The 27,719-nt window shown below is 39.8% G+C and overlaps 1 protein-coding gene across 20 annotated transcripts in view; it reads right to left on the minus strand.

The window, feature by feature from the left end:
• tjp1a (tight junction protein 1a) overlaps positions 1–27,719 on the minus strand; it is a 118,733-nt gene that overhangs the window by 45,282 nt on the left and 45,732 nt on the right. The window contains exon 1 of one of the 20 annotated variants that reach the window (XM_035999537.1): positions 15,915–16,016. The exons of 18 other annotated variants lie outside the window; for them this stretch is intronic. In XM_035999537.1, the coding sequence (XP_035855430.1) occupies positions 15,915–16,001 (87 nt within the window). In that variant the 5' untranslated portion in view covers positions 16,002–16,016. Of the gene's footprint in view, positions 1–12,860; positions 13,277–15,914; positions 16,017–27,719 lie in introns of those variants that run through there. One more of the 20 variants, XM_035999539.1, reaches the window with a different exon arrangement.

Consider the following 27,719-nt stretch of genomic DNA (forward strand, 5'->3'; position numbering starts at 1 on the left):
ATGTAATTAATTACTTATTGTCTTTTTTTATACACCGTTTTACTTTACACTAAAAGAGAGAAACAGAGACAAAAATGTGGAGAAAAGCATATACATAGAGAGGAAGTCGTTAAGGATGACCACAGAGTTGTTTATAGAAAACACCATAACCTAAAAATAAATGTGGTTGATGTTTTGGTCAATTAGAAAGCTGTGAAAGGAAACTGCTTCAAGTCTTGAGCCTGAGCGATACATCCAATGGCCACTGTTATCAGCATTTATTGGCTTATCACACTTCTCTCAGACTTATTCACACTGGTTTCAGTACATATGTGGGTTGATATGAAGGAGTCAAAATGAGGAAGTATTGAATGCTAAAAGGACACATGGGTGATACACTTTTAAAGTGCCTGTATATACACCAAAGATCCTTTATACTAAAGATAGCGCATTTCAAGCATCGCCAATGGTATGAAACTGTACACACTTCCTGTCTCCTAAAAAGGCGTGGCCTCGTTTGAACGTGCAGTGAACGCCATGTGGATGAATGAAAGTTATATTTGAATAATTTATTAATATGTTCTTTTGCTAACGTTAGATAGTTACACAACTAAAATACATATTTAGCATCACAGAGATTAGTTTTGTTAGGGCGTTCATGAACGTTAGCGTCTCTGTGTTGCCAGATCTCACGAGAAATTGGTCCTGAGACAGAAACAGGTCTCAATCAAAGTTAATTTTCTCCTGATGTGTCCGTCTGAAAAAAATGCCATTTTAGTGTCAGAATGTTCTGGAGATATTTGGCTTGTGAGAAATGGGTCCAATTTCTACTTTGGTGACTATGGGGTGAAAGGATCGCTTATAATCTGTGTTCACGTTCACTTCTCCCATTGGAATCAATACACTCGGACCTGCCGCTAGTCTCCTAAAGAGGCGTGGCAGTGGTGGAGGCCACGTGACACAGATATAGGAAACTAGTTCAAGTTGGAGCGTCTCGGTTCTAAACATAGACAGTAAAATAAATGGACACAGCGACGCCATAGACTTCGATGGAGACCAGTGAAGTCAATTAGAAGCACTTTTCCGGTGATGGCTGAGCGTACTGCGCAGCCTCAAACTGAGCTTGACTATGTAGATGTGACGTGAGCAACCTGTCTAAAAGTTGTAAGTCTTCTGGTAGCTGTGCCAAGAGAAATCTCAATCATTCATCATGGATCTCTATGGGCTTCTCCTTTGACTGTATGCCTCCACGTCCCCCCAATTGCCTGCGAGCTTCTCCTGGTTATACGGTAATTTCTCTACTGTGCGACAGAAAGTCGCGTGGTTATGACACAATCATTAGCCTATTTTTTTACAAAAATGGCTGCTACTGGCCATAACGTGAGATACATGTCGTGTTTCTTTAGAAATAAACAATGGATAAATAGAGTCTTTAAACGCTTCAGATGTAAAGTTATTCGCTGTAAAAGTGAAGCCAAAATGAATGGGAGTCAGTGGAATGCACACTACACACTAAACTTTGTTTTTGTGTCTGTGGAAACAAACTGTAAGCCAAGGCATTGAGAAAGATAACCAGATCCAGCACTGGAACCTTTGGATTCAGCCAATCACCACACATACAACTATCAGTATTCCCACCCAACCCCTCCCACACATACACTCTACAGGAATGTTCAGATAAGGAGACAAGGCCCAACTCTCTCACTCTGCCTGTTTCTCATTCCAAAAGATTTCCCTTACCTTTTCCTCACCTCACACTCTGGATCTCTCTGCCACAATCCCCCTCTCGGTTTTATTTTGACTCCTTTTTCCTACTTCTATCTCACTGACTATGAAAGCAAGGCCAGAGAACAACACAACAACTGAATTATATGTGACAGCCTAATATAATGTGACTGTTAATTTTAAATCAGAGAACCATAATAAAAAAAAATATAATAATCGGTGACTGTGAAGGGGAGGTAAAAATATTCATGGTCTGGCAATGATATTTACAGTGATTACTGTCATGTGGCTGATAAAGTTTCAGAGAAATTACTGCCATGTCGATTAACGGAAGCCATAGTTGCGTGCCATGTGTTGAGATACATTTTGTCACAAGACATTAGTTGTCTTAAGTACCTCAGAGGTTGCAGTCAGGGCTGGACATAGGGTTGGGTACCGAAACCTGGTTCCACTATGGAACCGGTTCCTACGGAAACGGTAGTATTCGGACCGGATTAGAACGCAAATTTCGGTTCCTCATTTCGGTTCCGACTGATATATTTTCCCTCTGTCACTCCGGACAGCGGCAAACTCTTTTTTCTTTCTCTCTTTTCTACTGAGTGGCGCACGTGCCCGCTCGCGGTGTGAAGCGCGTGTCCGCGCTATTCTCGGACATGCACTCTACAATCACTGCTGATAGACGACTTTTTGTACACGCTCCGAAACGGACATAAAAATATCACACTTTCTCTGTAGTCTACCGTAAATGTAGGCTACTTTTAAAATGGCATATTTTCCCTCTGAGCTCACCAAAACGGACGTAAAGGCATATTAACCATTCACTGACTGCACGTGATCGCTAGTAAACATATTACACTTGCTCTGCCGACCCTGTAGCCTGGTGGTGGGGGAGGCGGGACAACCTCCCCAAATTGTCTGCCCTTTCAAACTCCTTCCTGTGTGTACAGGCCTCTTGGACACCATCTGAGAGAGTCTTCTCCTGTGCAGGACATGCCATAAGTCAGGAGAGGTGTAGTATCTTGCCAGAGAAGGCAAATATGGTCATTTTTCTGCAAAATAACTGCTAAAGTTTGAAGTTGGTTGGCATAGCAACTCAACATTTATTTTGTTGCTACTTGTTAATAGTGTAACTGTTATTTGTTAAATTATTGTAGTTATGTGTTAGGTGACTTAGGTTTACTTATTATATATTTAAGTACTTTAAAACGTTAATATATTGTTCAATTTAAATAATTTTCAATTTAAAAAAAAACTCCATAAAAAAAAAAAGCCTTTCTTTTATGTCATTTTTCAGTTTTTCATGAATCGGTTTAGGAATCGGAATCGTTTTAAAAGTACCGGTTCGGCACCGGAATCGTAAAAATCCAAACGGTACTCAACCCTAGCTGGACATCAAACTAAATATATCAAATTATCAACACAATGAATCCCTTACTGACCTATATGAACTCTAATCAAAACACATTAATCATATTTAGGTCATATTATCCCAACATAGTCACAGTTACATTTAACAATCAAAGACAATAAAAAAAGTAGTCCAATATTCATATTGAACAGCAAAATCCGGGTACAGCCCACACACACACACACACACACACACACACACACACAGATGATGACCAAAATTAGCTATTAACAGCAAGTACAAATAGTAGAGAGTCTCGTCAATGTAAAGGCAAAGACTACTCATGATTATGGTGATAAGAGCAGCATTTGAATGTTTAAACATGAACTTGGAGCAGGCAGTTGGATTATCTGACACAGAAAAACATCATGACTTTCAAATTTCAACATCTGAAACTACGCAAATCTGAACCACAACTCATAGTCGGCACAATCACATGGCGCCATAAAACAAGGGGCCAAGCCCACTCAATGGCATTCCCAAGCCTTCTGAGGACTTTGCTACAATAGGCATGTTGTGGGGCAGAATCTATAGTGAATTAATGAGTTACTGTTGGAGCGGCCATTTTCCCAGCACTTAACTGGCAGCATAATTACCATTACCCCAAGAGATGAGAGATAGGGAGGGGGTCCATGCATACTTTAACAAGATGCACAGAGATAATACATAAATTACTTCTAATGACATCTAAAACAAAAAACCTAACAGACAGGAAGCTTACACACTCCAATGCACCTAATGAACTAATTACAATGTGCAAAGAACAAATCTGTCATGAAGCCTTATCATGTTGTTATTCAGTACATACAGTAAGTGAGTGAACAGCGGGCAATACAACAGCAAATGTGCTATCACACAGTAATGGATATCCGTCTTCCTTAGACAGCCAAAACCTGTCTCGTTAAGTCATTAGCCAAGTTCAGTCTGATTTTAATTTGGTTGGTTGGCTCAGACTGTGTTAGGGGCTCAGATGTTTCAGCATTTCTTTGAGCCCTGTACAGCGTCACATCAGAGACAGATTTCAATATGTGCATATGGACAAGATTTATATTATATTATAGCAGAAAAAAAATTCTATTATTAAGACAAGATGATAGTGTATGCATTGTAAAAAAGAGCAAATTCCCTTGACAGAAGTCTGAGATCTGGGAAATATACACACTGATACTGCTAGTGATGAGTATGCCTTATCTAAAGCTGCGAAAAAGTCTCCCACAGACTGATGACTCCGTTTCCCAGACAGAAAAGACTGTGCTGTACTCCTAACACTGCGAAAGATAAGCAAATGAACACATAGCAGTGTGTGTATGTGTGTAAAGGCATGTAGGGCAACAAGCCTTGGGATGAATCTGTTCCAGCCTCTTTTTCTCTTCCCTAACCAGCTGAGCCACGGCTGCCACGTGCTCTCTTGTCCATCCTCGCTTCTCCTCTCTCTCTCTCTCTCTCTCTCTCTCTTGCTCTGTCTGTCTCACGCACACAAAACACCCTGTGTCAAGTCCACTATGCCTGCACTGGGAATGATAAATCCTTACAGAGACCTGCCCTGCCAGAAAGGATGCAGGGCTGGCTCTGAGTGTCCTAGCTTTGATAGAGTGTTTGATAAAGAACAAGGGACTAATCAACACTCAGGGTTATATGACATTACCATCCATCTATCAACCACATCAGCAGGTGAGTGAGAGGTGGTGGACCATTTTATTTCAGCAGCCCAAAGTGTGGGTCAAACTTATAATGAAGGGCTAATGCCAGGCTGCTCTTCCTAAAGGAAGATCCGTGAGATAATATTTAGACTTTGCAAGGTCAATATCAGAATTAAGCCATTCACATAACAACAAAAAAGGTGTTCCCAGGCAGACCAGTGCTCAGTCCCTTCTCAGGTGGGTTTGGTTCTGCCTGCAACACCCTACTGGTCTAGCCTCACTCAGCAACCAGACTGATCTCATTAAGTGGCGTATGTATGACACGCCAATTCGCATGCCATTTCGCATGCCAAAAACACGCTTTTTTGCGTGTTTATCAACGCCGTTTGGCCTCCATTGACCTACATTACGTGTGAATTATCGCTGTAGCGAGTAGTATGAAAGGAGGGAGGTTGGTTTGGGTGGCGGATGGGTAAGATGGGTAAAACACAGGACTTTCATCCAGGAGAGCCGGGATCACGTCCCACGTTTTTTTTTTTTTTTTAATAAAGCCTTCCCCAATGTTCTTTTCCTAAACCCAACCTTATTTATTTATTTTTTTACACGTGGCGTTTTTCTCACGATAGCACGGCATGTTCTCGCGATACCACGCCGCGTGGTGACGCCAAACATGGCGTGTATGTTTACATCCGCTGTACACAGCGTAGACATACACGCGGATAGCTCAAAATGCGTACAGATAACACGCCATTTGGCTTCAGGAAAGTGGCGTGTATGTTTACGCAAAGTCATGATGCCATGTTGCAGCCACATTATATCTGGAAAGCTTAGCTTTTAACTAGTCGGTTTTCCATTCACCTATTTTATGCACATTTTGAAATATCGCATTAGAAAAGCTGAATGGAAACGCAAAATTTGGGAAAACTTCCTCAATCGCACAAAAAAAAGTTACACTCAATTGAGGTGGTTTTTACTTTTGTCGAAAAAGAGTTGATGTGCTAAATGGGATATGGAAATGCATTTGTCGAATAAGTTCTGACGTAGTGAACATTTAACTCACAGGACTGATCAGCTGTTCCCGCTGTCGCTGTCTTCTCGAATATCCCGTAACTGACGTGTCTTTGTCTCTGGACAGCATGAAACATGGCCAATACTCACATACATGAAGGAATAATTAAAACTTGCTCAATTGAACCAAATACCTGAAGACCTCTCTCCATTTTTCTCTCGTAGATCGGTTAGATGGCCAAGGCGACTTGCTTTCAACAATTCAGAACCACAACCATGTTACTCCAAAAAATTACAGCCAGAGACCAATGACAGCCAAGCAAGGGGTGCACACATCCAATAAATCGTAGGGTCGAAGGGTTTATGTTGATGTCTTAGTGAAGCAGATAACGGTCAATCATCTCTTGCCTAGCCTGCTTTGAATAACGTCCCCCTTAAGATATGCTATGCATGGCATTGCCAAACCACAATGAGCAAAATCATATTTGTGGATTGTTTTGCAAGGCTACTGCTAGTCTTTTCCACAAAAGTCCGTGACCCACACAGGTCAAGGAAATGTACTCCACCCTATTTGGCTGTTGCATTTGAATTCAAAAGAAATAGATATTAATGTGCAGCATGAAAAAACCCAAGAGCTAGAATGCTGTGATTATAGGAGAGAGGCTGTTTTTTTAAGATCTGCCATGTGATTCAGATTATAGCCGGTGTATCTCTCCCTCCCGCTGCTTCCTTTCTCCATTTCATCCCTCCAATAACCCCTCCTCACATCAACTCCTCCCTCAGAAGGCATTTTCTGCTTTCCTTCTTTTTCTCTCTTTGTCATCCACCTGCCTCCTGCTGTGTGTATCTGCCCTGGATTTCCCCCCAGGGATGAAAGGATAAGCAGGTCAGATGTCCTTGATAACTGCCGCACTCCAGAGTCTCCTGGCATTGAAACAACACAAACAGCTGCTTTCTCTCAATGTTTTTATCTAGACTCCAACAGACGGTGATACTTCAGGACCTCACTTTGATTATCACAGTCCACTGCCTTTTTCAAAACTAGTTGTGTGTGTGTGTGTGTGTGTGTGTGTGTGTGTGTGTGTGTGTGTGTGTGTGTGTGTTTAACTCTCATGGTCCATGGACCTATGCCTTAACATTTGTGTTTTTGACTTAATAAATGACATAGTTGTGTTAAGATCCAGATAGGCCAGAAACTGAAGCCCAGCTGAAGCAACAGACCATCGAATGCTGTCTTCAACATGACCAACTGGAAGTCCTCTCATCTTATACACAGAGACGACCTATACCTGCACCCCTTAAAGGCTGGGAGGACTTTAAAATCAAATCGGCATCATGATGTTATTTTGGCATACTTTTTATCCGTACCTTGCAATTATATCACAGCAAAATCTGTACTTTAAATAGCTCTGGAAGCGGCAGTCATCCAGACGCAACTACTACCTTGGTGCCTACAGCTCTATACAGGCGCAAGTAACGCTAGTAACGTGAGAGAACACAAATTATCCCACGATCAAATTGATGCGAGTAAAGGCCGTTTTATAGTCCTGCGCAGGCTCCACGCAGAGCTTTCGCCGTAGCCTATGTAAGTGGCCTGATGTTTATACTTGTGCGCTGGTGTGTGCGTCGAGCCGGCATGTATGTGTGTGTGTGTGTGTGTGGAGTGGGTTGTAGAGCGAGGGATAAGTGAGAGAGTGACGGCGTTTAGCTTTGGAGCGAATACCGACTCTAGAGTCATAGTGAGATAAAACAAAGTGTCTCCCCTGTGCTTTCTGACCACGGTGGGAAATCTTTAGCAGGAAACGTTAACCCTCTCCTTGATCTCACGTTGTTTATGGAGAAGGAGAACCAGGAAATGAGTCGGGGGAAACGCAACGCTACCCAGCCACGGCCTAGTGATGTGCGTCGCTGCGACGTGTAGTTAAATCTTTCCAGAGGTGCATGTCAGGCAACGCCGTAGATGCAGAGGGGTCTGCCGGGGTACGCCGTCAATTCGACGCACAGCTATAAAAAGGCCTCAACGCTATGCGAATATTGGTTTCGCCTGGGTGTGAACACAACATTATTGTTTTCGACTTTACCGTTGGACAGTAGCTGCTGTGGAGTGACCAGACTGCACTGATCGCTATTGCCATGTGCTGTTCTTGATTGTGACCAAAAGTGTCCCTGTGACATTTTCAACCCAGCTTCCCTGTGACATTTAATATCAATAACCCTACTTATACCGCCCATTGCACGCATGAACATTTTGTAAGAGGAATTTATAAGATTTTGAATTTAATGTGGTAAAATGTAGGCATGTGAAGCCCTTTGTGGAGTGTATCAACAGAAGATTGGATAAATGCTTTATAATCTGATGGTGGAAGTCCTTGTCACAGATGCCAGACATTAGCTGTTCCATCCTGTTAATGACTGCCACATCAGCCCTGATTCTCCATAAAGGACGGCGAGCCTAGGACACAGAACAAAAACACCACCAAGACTCTTTTCCTCTCCCTAGCACTTGGTCCTCTAATTACATTTCCCTCCTTCATCGATGTAAATGGGGATGTGTAATCATCAAAGCAAAATAGAGGTCGTTCTTGGCCCGCTGTGCAACTCTAATTAATACAACCTCCTTCATCCAAATGCATTTCCCACTTATTTCAGTCTGTCTTCTCAAAATACAAGTCTAAAGGCTAGAGGGACTGCTGAGGCTCTACATTATGTTTCTTTTGTTGTGCTGCATTCACAAAAGTTAAAAGGAATGGTTGAAGGCCAAACACAAAGCAGAATTAGGCCAGCATTTACTGTAGTGAAGAAGATTTAATGTCAACTCTACAGTGGATTAATGTGGTTTTCAACTATAGTATATCAGTTAAATGACTCATTTCAAAAAACAATTTATAAAAAGACTTAAATGACACAATTAAAAATATGAATGGTAAAGATGCCATTATTGTATTATTCTGTCTTTAAATGAGGATCAAATACAATTGTAATCAGATTTAACTTATTGTTATTCCACTGCTCATGTGTCATCCTGTCATCTGACCGGCACAGCCAGATTGTCTTCTCGGTGTCTTTTTCTCCTAGCTTTGAAAACACTTTCCTTTCCTCTCTCCTTGGTGCCAGAGCAGGACATTTAGCACCAAACAGCCGAAAAATCTAATCCTTTTCCATCTTTTACAGAAACATCAATTAACATAAACAGTTATTTTGTGGTGTAGGTCTGTCACGACACGAAACTGAAAGGCAGCTTCAATTTAACTCAGATTAGGTTAGACAAAGTGCTTTCTTCAGGGTTCCCACTCTTTTCTAGTGATCATTTTCCAGGACTTTTCCAGTGATCAGGGATAATGCCATACACTAATATGTTCCTCTCTGCGGAAGTGTGATTTAAAAGATGTGCAGTCTATGGCTATAACTTATCTATGAAATCATCTCACACGTGCTTAGACATTGTGAGAAATTGGTCAAAGAGTATAACAATAAAAACTACTACAGTTGCCAGCCAGCAGTGACTAACATTTATATTTGAAGGACACTGTAACTTACATTTTTCTGAGTTTCAGATATTTAAATTGTAATTTCATCCTGCATGTTCTGCATGTGATGTGACTTGGGGGTGTGTTCACAGGGTTTCCACAACATAGCAGCCTTTTGCAAAATACTCTCGTCTATAAACTACCGCCCTGAACATAACTTAGCCCTTTCAGATGTCAATGTTGTTCTTTTTAGGGATCTCTGCTAGATAGCCTATTAGTTCCTTCTCATCTAAAGAAAAATAGAATGTTGAAATCATTTTCCAGGACAACACAAGAGTTTTCAGGACATTTTACTTTTTCTCTCATTTTCCATGTGTTTTCCAAAACTGGGAAATTGGTCAACTGTTTTCCAGGATACGTAGGAACCCTCTCTTTCTGTTCACCTTAATTGTCTTTTGCCAAAGTTGTCACAATTGAGTGAATGTTAAATATTTACTGACACATAATACTAACCTATTGACACACTACTGTGCAATAATAGCATTATTGACCTCTGAGACATAAAGACTACACACCTACATGTTACTCTCTTCCTGAAAAACAGCACTGCAACGTTGTATTACTATTAATCATTAACTGTAACATTACGTGTTATGTGACTAATACTGATGTTATGGCAGTTTACCACAAATCATCAGGTGGGAGTTCATTTTTGGTTAAGGAGTGATGAACCGTGATACACAGTGGAAGGCAAGTCATACTCGCCTCACAGATTATTTCTGACAATGCATGATAAATCTGTTTCCACAAAATTCAGTTTGGGTAAGTCTGTCTCACTAGGAGCAGCTTTAGATGCCTAATGTGACTACTGTCTTTGCACTGTAAGCTAATCAGTGCAGCGAGCACTAAATACAAGTCAGGGTCTAGGTCTTGTGTGTTGAAGGAGACACAGCTCTACGAGGCTTTTAAGGGTTGGTCAAGATGGAAAGAAAAGAAAATAAACCTAGAGGACCCTTTTCCGATATTGAGATATTTCAGGTTATTTGTTTATTTTGTAAGAAAATCCCCATGAGAACCTCATTGGTGCTGTAGTTATTGAATGCTAACAAAATACTCACGGATATATCTTGTTAAAATACTTTATTTGTAATTTCGTATTTTGTTATTTATATATATATATATATATATATATATATATATATATATATATATATATATATATATATATATATATATATATATATATATATATATATATTTTTTTTTTTTTTTTTTTAAACAACAGTTTTCCTGGATCATTCATTTTGGCAACAACACTTTGTAAAACAATAACACAATAAAATTGTATTATTAAGTTTTGATTCCACTGGCAGACAATATTGCCCAGCTCTAACAATAACAGGTTAGCTTATATTATTAACACAAATCCTCATTTCAAGCTTGTGCTTTTCGGAAAAATTGATGAAAGAAACCCTTTATGAAAATATACAGGCAAGTGGAACAGAGCTTAGCTTGGAAAAGACAGGACTTTTAAAAACATGGCCTGTATGTGTCTGCAAAGTTGGCTATAACTGACAAATAGCTTTCCTATCATTAGAAAACGCTGAGCTATTTGAAAGTGACATCAATTCATCACCTGAACATAAATCTCGCATTGCCAGACCCATCTCCACAGCGCTGTGGAGTAAGGTCTGGCTACACCACACATAGTTCTGGGATAGAAAAAAAACCCTGACTTCCAGGCACAGTGACGTCTTCCACTCATACATTGCTGTTTTGACTTTCATCCAACTAATAGCAGCCTGATGTGTTGCATGCGATGCGTTTTAGTGTTATTGGAGCCGCTTCTTGCTGCTTATTCAAAATTCTTCACTAATACAGTGAAGGAAAGCTCTTATTCTGAAGGAGCAACAGGAAATGTAGCCTAAGGATAGTGACCATGCTAACTCAAAGGGTGGTCTTCATTAAGATCATTTTTTGCACTTTTTTTGTAGGTCTTTCTGTCCAGGCTCTTATCAGTTATAGCATAGTATAACGTTTACACCTCGTCCTACCTGTTGTAATAAAACAACTTAACACCGATTTCAAAGAAAAAAGAGACTAATACAAAACTGAGACGGGAACAATGAAATTACTAATGAGCAAAGAAAACCCTGTTGCCTCATTACCAACTAAAAGCATAGTACAGTAGTACGTTTAATGTCAAAAGGTGTGACCAAGGTCAGCTACAGCATTATATCACCAGCTGACATGACAGAGCTGGTTTCGTCTGACTGGAACAACCGACCAAACCTGACTATCACCACCATGTTAGACAAACACAGCACATTCCTCACTTGTCAAACAGAGAAAAAGAATTCCTTTAATAAAAAATGATTATTGAATACACTGTGTGAACATATTTAGGTCTTATGTGAGGATTGACCCACTTAAACTATATTTACCACATCTTTTTTTATTACTAAATTCATCTTTTGTTTTTAAAAGATATTGGAATCATGGTACATGTGTGGAAATATATTAGGTATGTAGAGGTCCATATATCTCCTATAAAACCTGACCGTTTTCAACTAATTCTGCAGGAATACTTACTTCATTGACAATTTATAATCTATATATTAGCCTAGTATATAAATCTAGAAAATATGCAAGACTTGACAGGTCATCCAGCTGTTTTTGAATGATGGACAGCAATTACACATAGCTGATACAGTGGTGCAGGTGAAAACAACATATAGTAAGCTAGAGGTTCTCCAAAATTGGCTTCAGGGACCTTACACTGGGACTTGATAAATGAGTGAATTGCTGCGCCCACAAATTATTTATGGTTTATACTTTATAAATAACAAAAACGTTAGTGTAAATTAATGTAGCCTACTTAAAATCATTAGGCTAAAATCACACTTTGGGTCTCTTTCTCTCTGACTGTTACCATCATATTACTAAATAATTCTTTCATAAAACACAACCTACAAAAAACATCATTATCACCATTATCAAAATGGGCTTTCATATGGCAAACTTGAACAAATGTAGTTTTTGGTCCACTATCTTCTGGGATCTCTGACATGTAAAAAGGGGATCCCTTGGCAAAAGTTATGCTTCAGAGGCTCAGTTAGTTTTTAAATCCACGGAGATTTCCTTACTATTTTTAATATAAAACAATTAAGATTGAGACTCTAGATATCAACAGGTAGCTGAGCTGAGACCTACTATGAACACATCTGGGTGACTTATATGGGACGGCTTATCAACAGGAACAGTCAGTTTAATTCCGAATATTTTAAACCTAGTAACGTTACATTAGAAACAACATGGCTGGTTGTAGGCTAACGTTACCGGTAAGTTATGTTAATAGTATTTGTAGATATTATAATAACTCCTAAGCTAGCTAAACACACTCAAACGCTCTCTCACACTCGCTCACACATACACACACACACAAACACCACCACCATTAGGCATACTATATTACTACTAACAACAGTCTACAAAGTTATATAACCCAACAACAGCACAACTGACCACTGTTCATATTTTAGCCAGTGTTAGCTTTTCAGTTTATCAAAGACATTAGCTACACAGCATAACGTTCATGTTGGAACAAAACAATTATCCAGCCAGGTTACCCACCTTATTTAAAGCTTTGGAGGACATTGTACACTCCTATTCCGCTTCAAAAGTGGCAAGATAAAAACGTGTTGGTGCCTTTGTTTGATAATCAGTTGGTATTTCCCTTCCAGTTGTATTTTCGCCCAGCTGCCGCCACGCCGGGCTACGTTGTTATTTTATCCAGGACGACGGGAAACATGTCACGAAAAGCCGTGTGGAAAGTCCAAAGTTCATTATCTTATCTTCGGTGCCTGAACGCTAACGTTAGTCCAGTTAGGTATCGAGTCATGGAAGAAACTGGGGTTCAAAAAATAAAGAAATAAGACCACCTTGCTTTGACGTTTCGTCGCTAACCTCTGGATGAAAAGTTGGGAAGAGTAGGCATCACTCAGATGGTGTGTAGCAATGGCAGGCTGAGTAAACCTCTCCCTGCTCTCGGCTCTGTGAGCAACGGCCGTGTCGTGTCTGGCCGGAGCGGACCATTGCATGCACAAAGGGGTGCAATATTCTGGAAAAACGGGGGCATTGCCCATTTACCCCGAACAATCTCCCATAATAACGTTTTTTTGTTATGCAACATGTGATTAAATATGATTACTTTATTGTTTGTTTACTTCATGTGTATCCTGTGTCTATTTGTATCACAGCTAAAAAAAAGTGGCCACCCCTGCTATCCCATGGAATAAACAGTTCGGGATACAATAAGGAGAAGAGACGCCGCTGTCCCTGCTGATGCTGAATGCTCACTTTCGCTGTGTGATGATGGTGTATGTTGTGTTGGTATGTTACATAAGGAAAACAGTAGCCTTTAAATCTCAAGTTTGTGGGGAAAACTACAGCCTGTATTCTTTAAAAAGATGCTGTTCAACGCAAATCAGTGTAAAACAGGAAAACAGGCTACTGCACAAAGCCTGCCCTCAGAACAAAACAGCAGAGTGTGAGCGGAATATTTAGAAAGAAATGACCTAAACTATTTCCCTTCTCTGTGTTTGTGTGGGTCGTTTTGTAGATCCCAAAAGGAGTCAATAAAGTAAATCTTAGTCAGTCCTTATTTGAAAACATTTATCAACACAGACATTGGCAGTGTTTGTGGCTGATATGTCACCTCAGAAAAAAAATAAAGTCACCTCACAAGAAACCACAAAAGTCAGATAGGTTCCTATGACTTCCTAAATCAGACCCCACAAACAGGATGCAACAATCTCGGTTTGTATTGTTTCACAGTTTACTTCTGTTTCAAGAAAACAATATATGTTATATTAAAAGTGGGCCACAGGAGAAACACAAAATGATGAAGCAGCATGACATTATGAAAGTTTGTCAGTGTCCACAGTTACAGTACATGTGATTGTGAGCACACAAACACAGAGACACACCCTATCTTTTCCAAACAAACTGAGCTATCACATTCCCTCAATCTAGCTCCTCTAATGATTACTTCCTCTGTGTCTTTCTTGCTCAACTGTGGAGGAGGGCTTTGCGGCAGTGTAGGTGGTCTAAGGGTTCATTCTCACCAGACAATCCTACAAGGTTAAATACTGCCAGTCAGAAGTAGCAGACATGTCTTGAGGTTTGCAAGCAGAGGATGACCTCCAGATCAAGACAGATTAACAATTTTAAAACCTGCATCTATACTTAAGACAGGGAAAGACATACTTATTTCTAAAGTATGTTTGAAGAAGACATCGACTTGGACATTCAGTTTCAGTAGTGCTGAGATCGAAAAGTGGCTGATGGCATGCCACTGTGGAACAGCGGCATAAGCCGATCCACGGTCGTCGGAGTGGCATGACGCTGGGTGTTCCACCACCACACCGTTCAACAGCAGGTGGAAGTGGTACGCAAGTTAAGGCAACTGTCAGTGACAAACTAATTTCATATATCCTTGCCGATGTACTCAAAGTTAATATTAGAGCTAACCTGAGCTAACAGTTTTTGTTAGCCTCGCTACCGTGGTGGCTTATGCCCACAGACTGGGATAGGGAAAAAAACGTGCTCTGGTTTATTGGCATTTCTTTAAACCAATCACAATCATCTTGGGCGGCGCTAAGCACCGAACAGAGCTCCGGTGGCGCTGCAAAATAGCCTCGGGAAGGAATTTGTTTTGGTGGAACGTATGTATGTTCAAAGGTTGTTTTAGTTGTGCAACAGAAAACTCAGATTGGACAGATAGTCTAGCTAGCTGACTGGATTGACCCTGCAGAGATCTGAGGAGTAGTTATCCATAGTCCTCATAAATTAACCGGAGTTTAGAATGCCAACACAAAGAAAGCGGAAGGTGACAGACATTCGGCCGAAATGAGGGACATCCGGCGTAATTTCCGATGGCACCTGAACAATCCCGGAAATTAAACATTGTTGCTATAGACTATTATTAAACATGCCAAAGGTAATATGTTTTATTATAGTGTAAAGTATAGTTTTAGTTTGCTCTAAAGTTGTTACCTTTAAATCTCTGTTATGGATTAGTCAGACTGTTAGCTAAGGCAGCTCTAATATTAATTTACATCGTAAATTAATACGTACGTACACGTTAAAGTATATCATTACATTGGTAATGATGTACTTCAACGTTACTGTCATTTCACTCATATCCCAGCAACAGAACGGACAAGAGAAATGTATATTTGTTACATTTATTTTCCTTTAATTTGGTTAACGTTCTATATTTCTGTTTTTAATTAGTCAGACTGGCTAAGGTGGCGGGCATAGACATAAAAAAGTAAAATATATATATAATTATTATATACAGTCTATGATGTCGAGGTGAGCAATAGCCATGTTAGCTCAGGCTAGCTCTAATATTAACTTTGGGTACATCAGCAAGGATATATGAAATTACTTAACTGTTTGTCACTGACAGTTGCCTACTACTTCCAAGTGTCACACCACTTTGACTGGCACATGCCGCAGTAGTAAGTGGCCTGTGCCGCCAGGGGATTGGTTTATGCCGCTGTACCACAGTCACAGACACAGCCATTATTCGATCGCAGTGTCACTCCACAGTTTAACACAAGGGTTCACCAAAATCTTCAAAAAACATGCATATAAAAAACAGACAAGGATGATACATACTAGTATTGATGCAAGTCGCTCGCTTCTTCTGAAGCTCCTCAAATGCCTGTCAGGATCGATCAGTGCGGACAGCAGGATGTTTAACATGATCACTCGGGTGTCAACTAACAATAAAAAATAACCAAACTTCAGCTAATCACGCTCAAAAAGGACAATAAACAGTAGCTTTTCCTCTGCTGCTTGCCTCTCGCTCACATCCACACTTGTGATGGTACCTCAGATGTTCTGACAGAGAGGAGCAAGCCATTGGTAACACTCCAAAGTGATCAAAGCTATCTTTGTCCTTTATGCTTCCATCCCTGCTCTCTCTCTCTCTCTCTCTCTCTCTCTCACACACACACACACACACACACACAAACACACACACACACACACACACACACACACACACACACACACACACAAACAGCACAGAGACACAGCTCTTTAGGGCAGCTTCAAAGCTCAGGTGCGCTCATGGAAGAGCAGACACATGAAAAACAACAAAAGCGAACATGCAGGCCTACATTTGGTTGGAGAGCATCACAATGTTCACTCAACCCAGCTTCTCCTGCAGCGAAAAGGCTAATGTAGAGTGAAACAGCATAATGTGCATACCTGAAAAATGTAAAGCTGTTGATGCGCATAGATGCATTACGTAAGCAAACACACAATTACATGATGATGAATAAAGACAAATTTGAGAGGTTTGATGATAACCATTCGTTTTGCATTGGTGAAAGTTCTTAAGCAGATGTTGTTTCCCTATTTTCATCTGTCCTGAGTTAGGTGTCTGTGAGAGGCTGTGTGATCCTTCCTGTGCCCTGTTGACTCAGGGCTGCCCTGCAGGTCCAGCAAAGCCTCTTTGTTTTTACATACTAATAGAAACCTTCTGGAGACATAAAGTTCTTAATCAATCCTTGTCACATACTAACAAACTATGACTAACACTAAGAAGCCGTTCATCTGGTACCCAGGTATTTTATATATATATATATATATATATATATATATATATATATATATATATATATATATATATATATATTGAAAGTTGTAGTCTGTAAGATTTTCATCTAGTTAATTGTCTGTTAAGTTCCTATCTATCAAAGAGTGAGTTAAAACAATGGTGATTGAGCATATGACCCAATGATGAAAGTGCTTGCATTTGCTGCTTTGCCAAGTTATACAATCTGAGTGTCTGGGGCGACTTTCCTGCCCTAAATTCAAATGCATCGTACATCAGTCAGCACGGGTTGGTCTCCCCGTCTTCCCAGGTAGAGCTTGTCACTGCCAATTATGCTGTGTTCCAATGTACTCGGAAATTGGGAACATCCGATAAGGAAAGATGCAAAGAAACGGTATGTTAATCAGGTGCTTACATTTCATTACCGCTGACTCACAATGGCAGACCAACTGACAGAGAAAGAAGGTCGTTCAACTTCGAGTCCAAAAAATAAATAAACAAAAAACTAAACTCCCACACCCACAGGAGGACCGAGCTGATGCTGGCTGAGAACAGATTTCAACCCTTGCCCTCGACTGCGGCCGGTCTGTGCAGCTCAGGTGGGACACAGACACCTCTGGCTCGGTCTGTCCTCCCTGTAATGAACCACCCACTCTCCATGGAGTCGCTTTTCGGGATGAACATTCAGGAAATGATAGCCAGACTGGAGGCCACCCGTGAAGCCTCAGAGCAGCTGGGCTCTCATCTCTGCCCGCAGCAGCAGTCAGGGCGCCGTCAGCGGGGTCGGCAACGCCATTAGCCCATGGAGAGCTTTGGGGATAGGACCGGCACTGTCATTTGCAATCCCGGTCCTGCTCACACACTCCCACCTCGGGCTTCAAGCCAGCTTGTGCCGCTACAGAGAAGGCAGCACCACCAACAACCCCCATATTTTATCAATAAAGGGTGTACATTTTGTATGGCCTCAAGAGTTTTACTTCCCTATACATTCTACAGCTCAGGTTGGTTCAGATGTTAGCACTGTTAGCCATGTTGTGTCAGCTAATAATGTTAGCAATGTGAGGCGTCGCACTCAAGTTGGAGGGGACATTTAGCCCTTTCCTCCCCGGGTGAGGCGAATAAGGGGAAGGCGGTGCGTGCTGGCCGCTCTTCCTCGGCCTCCACTTCATCAGTTTAGGGTTATTTCAAATTCTACCTCAGTGGTTAGTAGTGTGTTTGTGTTACATTGGTTATATGCCCGCCGCCGCTCAGCTTAGTGCACTAACGTTACCGAGGATGGGCTTGATGGGCTTGATGTGCATTGGCTCCACGCGTTTGACTGCTAACGCTACATGGCTCTAGGTTCAAGGTTCAATTTATTCAGCCATAAAATCAGGGAAATAAATACCTATAAAATACAACTGTAGATTAAAAACATGAAACTATATTCCACAATAAACGTTAAATAGAGAGACTAAAAAAAAACATTCCAACAATACCATAAAACTGCCCTAACCTGTTAACCTACATCTTACCTTCACCATATGAGCTTAAATATCAACTGTACAAACACTCTCCCTGACCGCTGCAGAAAGGGTTTCCACAAGACGCACACAGTGTACACACATACTGTATATCCTTATAATAATAACTTAGGTCTCCATTCTATCAGAGACAGCCTCTAAACCTGATCTTCCACTAAACCTGTCGACTGTTTCTAATTATGCAGTCCATCTCTTCAATATTTAACACATAAACACAGCACAGGTGATTCATCAATCACAACCGTTTACATTGTACTTTTCAGCAGCACTGTGCAGGTAAGCTGTTGAGCAGTCTCTTCCTGAACCAAGAACTGCAGCATGGTCAACATACTGTATTGATGGATTAAAAACAGAGGTTTAGAAAAACAAGAGTGATAGTCTGCAGCCATGCTAGCGGCACAGTAGGGCTGTACTCAGGCTGCAGTGCTTTGAGCTAAATGCTAACGTCAGCATGCTAATATGCTCACGATTAAGCATGTATGATGTTTACCATGTTCACCATTTTAGTTTAGCATGTTAGCATGCTAATGTTTGCCAATTAGAGTTTCACACAAACTAGTAAAGTATTTTGACTTGATGATGGCGCTAATAGAAAGGTCAGGAGATCATCAAAGTCCTCACAATTCATCCTGTTTATCAAATAGTTGTTGAGACATTTCAAACACAACTGTGAACTTCATGGTGGCGCAAGAGGTAAAGTCAGGTATTACCAAAATCAGTGGGATTGATCTTTTGGGAACCACGAATGTCAAACAAATTTCAAAATTTCATGGCAACCCATTTAACAGTTGTTGAGGTATTCCAGTCTAGCTATTACCAAATTGACCATTGTGAGTGTATTGTCTCGTTTTATTCTTTTTTTCTTTCATCATGTTTCACAGAATCTACACACACTCTCTGGCATGCTTGCATGACCTAAAAAGAGAAATGGCAGAATATATACTTCTCAGGAGCACTCAAAGAATGGCACTTTGCTAAAAGTTGCATGCAAATATAAAGTATCTCACACAGGTAAATGCAGTTTCTCATTATTGGAGTTGATAATCCTGATATTGTCAGTTTTGTTCTTCCCTAATTCTGTCACAACCACAGAAGAAAAATGGCTTATGTAAGAATAGTCTGAAGTGCTGTTATTTCGAGAGTCACTTAGTTCCACTTAATTCTTATGATGAAGAAAAAAGCTTTTGGAGTACTAAATTTACCATGGAGGGTCTTCAGTCACTGATAGTGAAACATGCTACTTTTAATCTTCTGAAGGCATTTACTCCAAGAGGCAGCCTGTGATCAACCAACCAAACAAATCTCTCATTTTCCTCTTTCTCTGCCTCTCTCTAGCGCCTTCTCTTCTTAACACACAAGGATTGCTGAACCTTTTTTAGCCAGAGAATGAACCTGGTTGACTCCACTCTGCTTCTCAGCAGTATCTCAAGTAGCCTAACAAGAAATGGCCCAAGTTGCAGAGCACCATACCAGGTCTACTTGAAATTCCATCATTTTCCAACGTCTGTAATTATTTGTCATTATTCCTCTATTGAACAAACCTGAATAATGAATGCTGAATCTCTATTTTGTGTGTAGTTGTGAGGCCCACACCCTTCAACAGTCAATATACTGTGTAAATCTTGTGAGGGAAAAATTAGCCATTACGTCATGCTTCCCATCCACGTGACAATCCCATTGTTTGCTGCAGAATGGGACTGTAAATTAAAAATGTCGCAAATCCCAAGGTACAATCCACAAGGAACTTAGCTCAATCTAGTGTGTGTGTGTGTGTGTGTGTGTGTGTGTGTGTGTGTGTGTTTTGCCAGTAAATACAATTCAACCTTTTCCCTTCATTGTTGTGATAGCAAAACACACAATGCAAATGTAACTTCAAGCAGCATTTTGTTTCTTATTTTGTCTTATTTGTAAGACAAATATATTACAGTGTGTCTGTGCTGTGCCAGTACAGACTGTTCTCCAAACATTTTTCCTATGATAATGGTCCACATTCTAAGATTAAGTATCAGTGCAAAAGAAAATACCTCAGCAAAGTGCCATGAAATTAAGAAATAAGGGATTTTCAGTTATAAGGAAAAGACGGGGAAATAAATGTGTTGTTGTTGATGGGATGTGTTAAATAACTTGCACCCAGGCTGCACTTATGTGTGCTTTTTATCATATAATTACACCAAGGTGGATGCTTGGAAATATTTTGCAAATATGCCCAGGGAATTTTCCACCTGCTGAATTCCCGTACTGCACATGTAAGCACTTCAAAAATTCTGGGAAAGAGTGAGTATAAGTACAGTAGACATTAATTTATAGGGAAATATCAATGAGTCTCAAATAAGTTTCTATCGCTGTCGTTTCAGTAATAGCACTGAGCATAAACAATCCTGCTGTAGTGTTTTTTATTAAAAACGGTTTCCTATTTTTTTTAATAGTGAGCTCAAGTTTTCAACAAATGAAAACATTATTTAGCTGTTGTGTAAGTATGTGGCTTAGGAGACTCTGCACCTCACGCAGAACATTCTGCCTTAAGGCCTCACCTGGTACAACTCAGAAAAACTAAAACAACAAAACACTGACACCGGTGGCAGAGACCCATTATCAGTCACATATTAGCCAGCCACATAGGAATATACAGCAATTATACGGCACTGTTACTTCTCACAGGTTTATGTGGCACCTCAGACGGAGTAAGAGAGGGTGTAATAAAAGCAGCAGTTAAACTGTCTGGCAGCACTTACAGTAAATGTCCACCTTAGGCTATAATAACAGTGCAGAAACACAATCTATACACGTTCGCTGATGAAACCTTAAACTTATCTTCTAAAACACCATCAATCACAACCACGCTCTGTAATCCATAGTTGTGGACATAAATAGAAATAAAATGCAGTCAGAAAAAAGGGACGGTAAGCTTTTCATTGTTTCAGCTCAACTCCAGCACATAGTATTAGAAATGAAACAATGACAATTGGGGTTAAAGTCCTGATTCTCAGCTTTGAGGGTGTTTACATTAACTTCAGACGAAAAGGAAGAATTTCAGTCCATTTTATACATGGTCCAGGTCCATCAATTTTAGGAAAGGAATTAAAATGAATGCAACAAATAAACTTAAATAAAGCTGTCATGTTTAACAGTTAGTTGGAAATCCTTTGTGGTCAATGATTGTGTGGAGTGTGCATCCAATAAGCACCAACAGACACTTGGCAACTTCTCTGGTGACTCTCTTCCAGGCCTCTACTAAAGCCATCTTTACTTCTACTGTGTTAATAAGGGATAACTGTCATGCTGTATTTCCTAATTGATACTACTAGCATGTAGTGGATGTCGTAGATGCTACGAGTCCTACACTGTTCAGCCAATGTGAATGTGAACACTCTGAAAGCTGAAACTCCCCTCTTTAACTTTATGATTATTGGTTGATTTCAAATCCAATGCTGAGTATAGCCAAAACAATGAAAACATATCACTGTACTAATACTTTTTAATGTACGCTAAAGAGGTCAGATTAAACCAGGGAAGGGATTATAGACACACTTCTTCTCTAAAGAGCATCAATTTTGTGCAAGTGTCTGGGCCAACATGTGTGAATGTCTAAGCATGGTGTGAATCTACAGCTTAATAAATAGTCAATAGACACAAGTCTCCAAATCTGCCCCACTTAAATTGAGAGACTGAATTATGCCTCGGTATATCCAACAGCTGCAGCTTAAGTTAGTGTCGACAGCAAGCAGCAGGCACTAAAAGGCCATTTGACACATACTGTAAGTGGCATGCAAAGATTTACAAGTCCGATACAGGCAGCAACTGCAGATTTCAGGCTGCCATGCTCTGGGAACACAATTAACTTCTGTCATAGTGAAGATTTATTTTGCAGATGTCCAGCAGCACGGCAACATATCTCAACCTAAAACTCAAAACGCACTTCAGTTTCAAGCAGGTTTCAGATTAACTGACCTTTTCGGATTGGCTCACAATTCTGAAAACCATTGATTCACTGCCCTCTTTGATGACTGTAAAAGTTTCAAGTCAGTTTTACCTCTGACCACAACCAGTATCACTTATTGGTGTGGTCAAGTGTGTTTTTTTTGCAACTGTAACCACACCCAACAGTGATTCCACGGGGTGCTGACACACCCTATAGTAAACATCTACAAGTTAAAACAACCACTGGAGGTCAGCAAAAACAAGCTCTTTAAATAGTAAGAATCTACATTGTGAGAGTGGGTTGATTTTGATAAACAAAACTATTATATATGATTTAAGATGATACCTTAGATTAATGTTACCTCACACACACATCCATCTTCTCTCTTGATAATAAAAACAAACAGTATTTCAAACTGTCCCCCATTACAAATCAAAGCTACAGTATATCCAAAAAGGAACAAACAGGTTTGCATGCATTTTGTTCTGATATTGTCACTTGGAATCACAAGAGAAGATACAGAGAATACAATGTAGGAGAAATAGCAGACTCAATCATTTCACATAAAGTGATGTCTTTTTTTGTAGTACATTGTGGAATTCTGGTTGAGATAACTGAAAACAGCCTAGTTGACTTCTTACAGATCCCATGTTCAACTGGAGGACTTTGAACATAACCTCAATAAAACAGATACAATTTTGTAAATTATTAAACAGATTTCACTGTTTTGCAGACTGATGTGTTTAGGGGAATGTCTAAAAAAAAACAAAGGTGTAGATGTAAAAATCTGAACAAAATAACAGTCCACAAATCAACAGCCTACATTCTCATCAGTGATGTGAAAATGATGAGGGGATGTGATGAAGAGAGCAAAAAGACGATAAAAGAAAGAAAAGAACAGAGGATTAGAGTGGATGTAAAAAAAAAAAAAAAAAAACAGAAAGGGGAAAAGAAAAGCAGAGGCAACGTGAAGAGAGGGGTAAAAGGAATTACAGGAGTAAGAAAGGAAAAGAGGAGAAGGAGGAGAGAAAGAGAGAGAGAATGGAGTAATTTAAAATGTAGGAGTTGATAAGAAATCAAAAAAGGAGAGCAGAGAGAATGTGGGGAATGAAAAGGAAAGGAAAGGTGAATATGAAAGGAAAAGAAGATGAGAGAGGTCTGCAAAGAGGGAACTGACTCTTCCCATGGTACTGCCTGTTACCGCTAAATTCCAACAGTACAGTATGAAGCTGCTCTTACTGGGAAAAGGAGTGGAAATAGCAACAGGTTCCAGGGAAACAGGCACAGGCAGGTTGAGCAGTTCAGGCTGAGAAGTGCTCTCAGACAAAAGCAGCTGTAATTCTGTCAAAATCCATTACATTAACTCCAAAAGCAAAAGCAGTGGTTAGTTGCTTTGCAGTAAATGTGCTTTAATGGTTCAGCAATAAAGAGGTAAATTGATCTGTCAACTCTTTTTATTGGCAGATAATATCAGAGATTAAATCAGTGAAGGGTCAGTCAGTGAAAACACTCTTTGTGCTCTCTCTACATTCAATAGAGTTTTTGTAATGATGAATATGATGCAGTAGATTGAGGAACTCAGAACTGAATTTAACAGCTTACTGTGTATTCAGTAACCTTATCAAACCTTGTGTCAGTGTGAGTTTCAGTAGATAGACACTGTACAGTAGGGTATGCAGCTGAATTTGTATTGAAAATATGTAGATCTATATGCATGTGTTTGATAAGCGCTCTGACCTGTAATTACTAAATACCCTTTAAAGAATTTGTATTGAATCTAACCTGAAAGACTAGCTTTAGTGCGTGAACACCTCTCTGAACTAAGTCAGGCCCTTCCACTGCACCATAACCCACCCTGTCCTGACTGAGTGTACAGTATGACATCATATGCTCCTCCCATGAAGCCTCGACCCTACAAGAGGAGGTAATGTTGTGTTTTTTTGGTAGAACGGAGGAAGGAGAAGCGGTGGTGGATGGGAACCAGAGCCAGCCAGCCACTCAGAGAGGTGGATGGAGACACGGCAGCCACAGGGGCCGCTTCAAGCCTGGTGGTGATGAGATGCGATGGGACCCGACCCTGCAGAAGCCCCAGCCAGTGTGTTAGCTGACTAATCCTCTAGCCGTCCAGTGCCAGGATCCAGACTCATCAGCTTTGGTGTTCTCTTGTCAGACTCATTTTTATAACATCCCACTGGTCAATTCTAACCACTAATGCCCAACACAACGGCCCCTAATGCCAAGTGATTATGGAGTGCTGTTTTAGCACATATGTCGCCTGAAAAGAAAGAAAGGGCCACAAGGCAGTGGGCTGGCTCCCTGCTCAAAGGACCAGCCTGATGAACTCAGCAGAAAGAGAGCGGACCTAAAAGCCAGTCTAAGCCACCTCTATCAGTGTGGGCACTGTGGGGCCTGAGCTGGGTCAGGACTGAGCTGGGCAGTGGCCAGGGATTTACAGTGCCCTATTCTACAGCATATAGATAGTTCCTGTGAGCTCATACGTGAGGAGACACTGAATGTGCACATCCAGACCTTTCCTGCATGCCGGGCAGAGAGATGCAATGGTGTATGTTTGATTTTAAAGTTGGTAGAGACACAAGGGTGAATGAGGAAATGTCAAGGAGGTAGTAAAATCCAAGGATATAATGGTTATGGTCAAGGGTGTTTAAAAGGAAGGGTATACTGAGAAATATGTGTACAAAAATATTAGGGCTGCAATTTAAGATTATTTTTGATTAATATGACGATCATTTTCTCGATTAATCATTTTGTTTATAAAATTTTAAATGTTGTGTTGTGATCAACAGTATAAGACCCAAAGAAATTTAGTTTACTGTCACACAGACAAAAAAAAGCAGCATATCCATACAACTGAGAAGCTGGAACCAGAGATTGTTTGGCATTTTGGCTTGAAACTTGAATAAAACAATTAATTGATAATTACAATAGTTGCATACGCATTCTCTTTCGATTGATTCATCATTTTAGCCCTAAATTATTATACAAACAAATTGTTTATCTTTCAAACTTCAATATAAAGAAATACAGAGCACTATATCAAAGTGCAAATATATGAGTTATAATGAGTTACCCTCTCCCGTGATCCACACTTGGACGATACAATTACTCGGTGACAGCACGGAGAAGTTTGTTATAAAGACGATGCAAATAAATAGGACCCTATACTTACAAATACTTTAAGATTATAACTATCATAGCCAGACCAAATCTAGATTTTTTTAGGGCAATACTGACTATCGAATCACAATATTGTGATATTCTTTTTTTGTTTGTTTTTGTGTTGTGATAACATAAGCAAACAATTTTAGGATAGGGATACCTTGAATTTGTTTTTTGAATAGTTGTAACCATGGTATGTGTACTGAGCAGAACATTTAATAGTTGAAAAATAAACTTGTCAGTGCTCTCTGTGGAAAAACTATGTAAAGGTGACAGTTTCTAACCTACCTCAAATATATTTGGCATTTCCGTGCTGCAATTTCTTCTTATGTCTCGATATGTACAGTATATACTGATACCAATATACCAGCAATAAGCTCATATCGAACAATATATCTGCCCAGCAGATTCATTGGTTTTACTGTAGCTCTAATAACCATTTCTAAATTACTTAATTTCAACCCATTATTTTTAGATTATTTTCTTTGAAAGATGGGTTTTGAATTTAATCTGTGCCTATGGAGAGATGTGATGGAATAACGGTACTATGTATTGAACTCAATCCACTCAATAGCAGAAAAACGATTGAATTAGAAGGTTGTATAACATTAATCTATCCACAAAGAGGACAAAAGCAAAAATAGATTAAGTGAAGTAGCTCCTTTTGTTAAACGACTCCTTGTTTTACTTTTGGAATGACCATATAATGGTGGCATCACAAATTAATTCCAACAGGATGTCCTCAGTACACTGAGGCACAAACTATGCAACTTGGACATTCTGGGTTAAGATCCAGCTGTAATGTTAGTTATATATCATCTGCCTCTCTCTTGTCCTTTTATCTATAGTTAACTACATTTTACTGCCGAAATAATCAACATCACAGAGAAAAAATGTAAATGCAGTATGGGTATGTTGTATTTGCCTTTGCTGCACCACTGACTGGGACGGCTTTGTGTAGAGATGTTATCTGCCTCTGTTTGCCTACAGCTCTTGTATCACCTGGGGCCCCCTCAGTTGAACTAGTGCCACTGGCCTTACCATGTGACATGTACAGCTAACAGCATATGGAAGCAACACTGCTGGGATACAGCACCAGGGAACACACAGTAATACACACTGTTCTACTAATGTGTGTACCAAGCAGTCAGTGAAGTAAGGTCCTGCTGTCATGTATATTACAGGTTTTATACACTGCTAAGCCGAGCCAAAGTCAACCACACAGGACAAAGCTGACAAAGCTTGGCTTATTCAGATATGATTACAGGTATCATGGCAATGTTAAAAGCCATAGAGAGAAGCTGTTTTACAGCAGCTTAGTAAACACAGTAGCTAGCAAGTAGCTGCTATGAATGTATAAAATAAATGTATGCAAAATGTTGTCAGATGAAAATAACATTTAATTAATTTGTTAAATATTCATATTTTAACAGAGTATTGATGTAAACAATACTGTTTATGTAAGCAATATGAACATACACATTGATAGTGATTTTAAGACTGCTATGCTCTTTGTTTTTTCTAAGACAAAAACAAATATTACCTAAATAAATATATGGACTTGTTGGTGTCCATTCTCTGTATGCAACTAATGGAACATGCATTTGATTACAGAGGGTATCAAAGAGAACTTTATGCAGACCACAGCTATAAGGCTGTGATTAGTTCTGTTGTCATGCTGTTAGTCAGTGTGTAATGTGCAAGAGCAGCAGTCCCGCAGGAAGGTCAGACTGTATGACACACTAGGACTCTGCAGGATGACAGCATTTCATACCAGAATGTATCTGAATCGCAGCAGTTAACCCTGGACTCCGATATGGAAGCCTAACCTAGCTATTGTAATACTTTTATATAAGTTCAATCATTAATCTAAACCTACATTTTATTATTTTGTCATAAATTCAGCCACATTTAGCACAATGTATGGTAATCCACTTTGAGGAAAATGATTATATTCAGGTGTCTTAAAAACACTTGTTACTCGGAAAGCCTTGTCTCAAATCTACAACAGGAATAGTAAACGGATGAAAATAATCCCCTTTGTATTTATATAGGCGACACAACATTCTGCATGGGCAAGAATAAATGGATTTCTTCATTGGTGGTTCACACTGAATCACTGAATTGTAGGCATTTTATATATATATATATATATATATATATATATATATATATATATATATATATATATATATATATATATAAGCTTTATAGGACTGGATTACCTGTGAGAAAACTGG

Source organism: Sander lucioperca, chromosome 3 (genome assembly GCF_008315115.2).
Source record: "Sander lucioperca isolate FBNREF2018 chromosome 3, SLUC_FBN_1.2, whole genome shotgun sequence".
In the NCBI taxonomy this organism is placed as follows: domain Eukaryota; kingdom Metazoa; phylum Chordata; class Actinopteri; order Perciformes; family Percidae; genus Sander; species Sander lucioperca.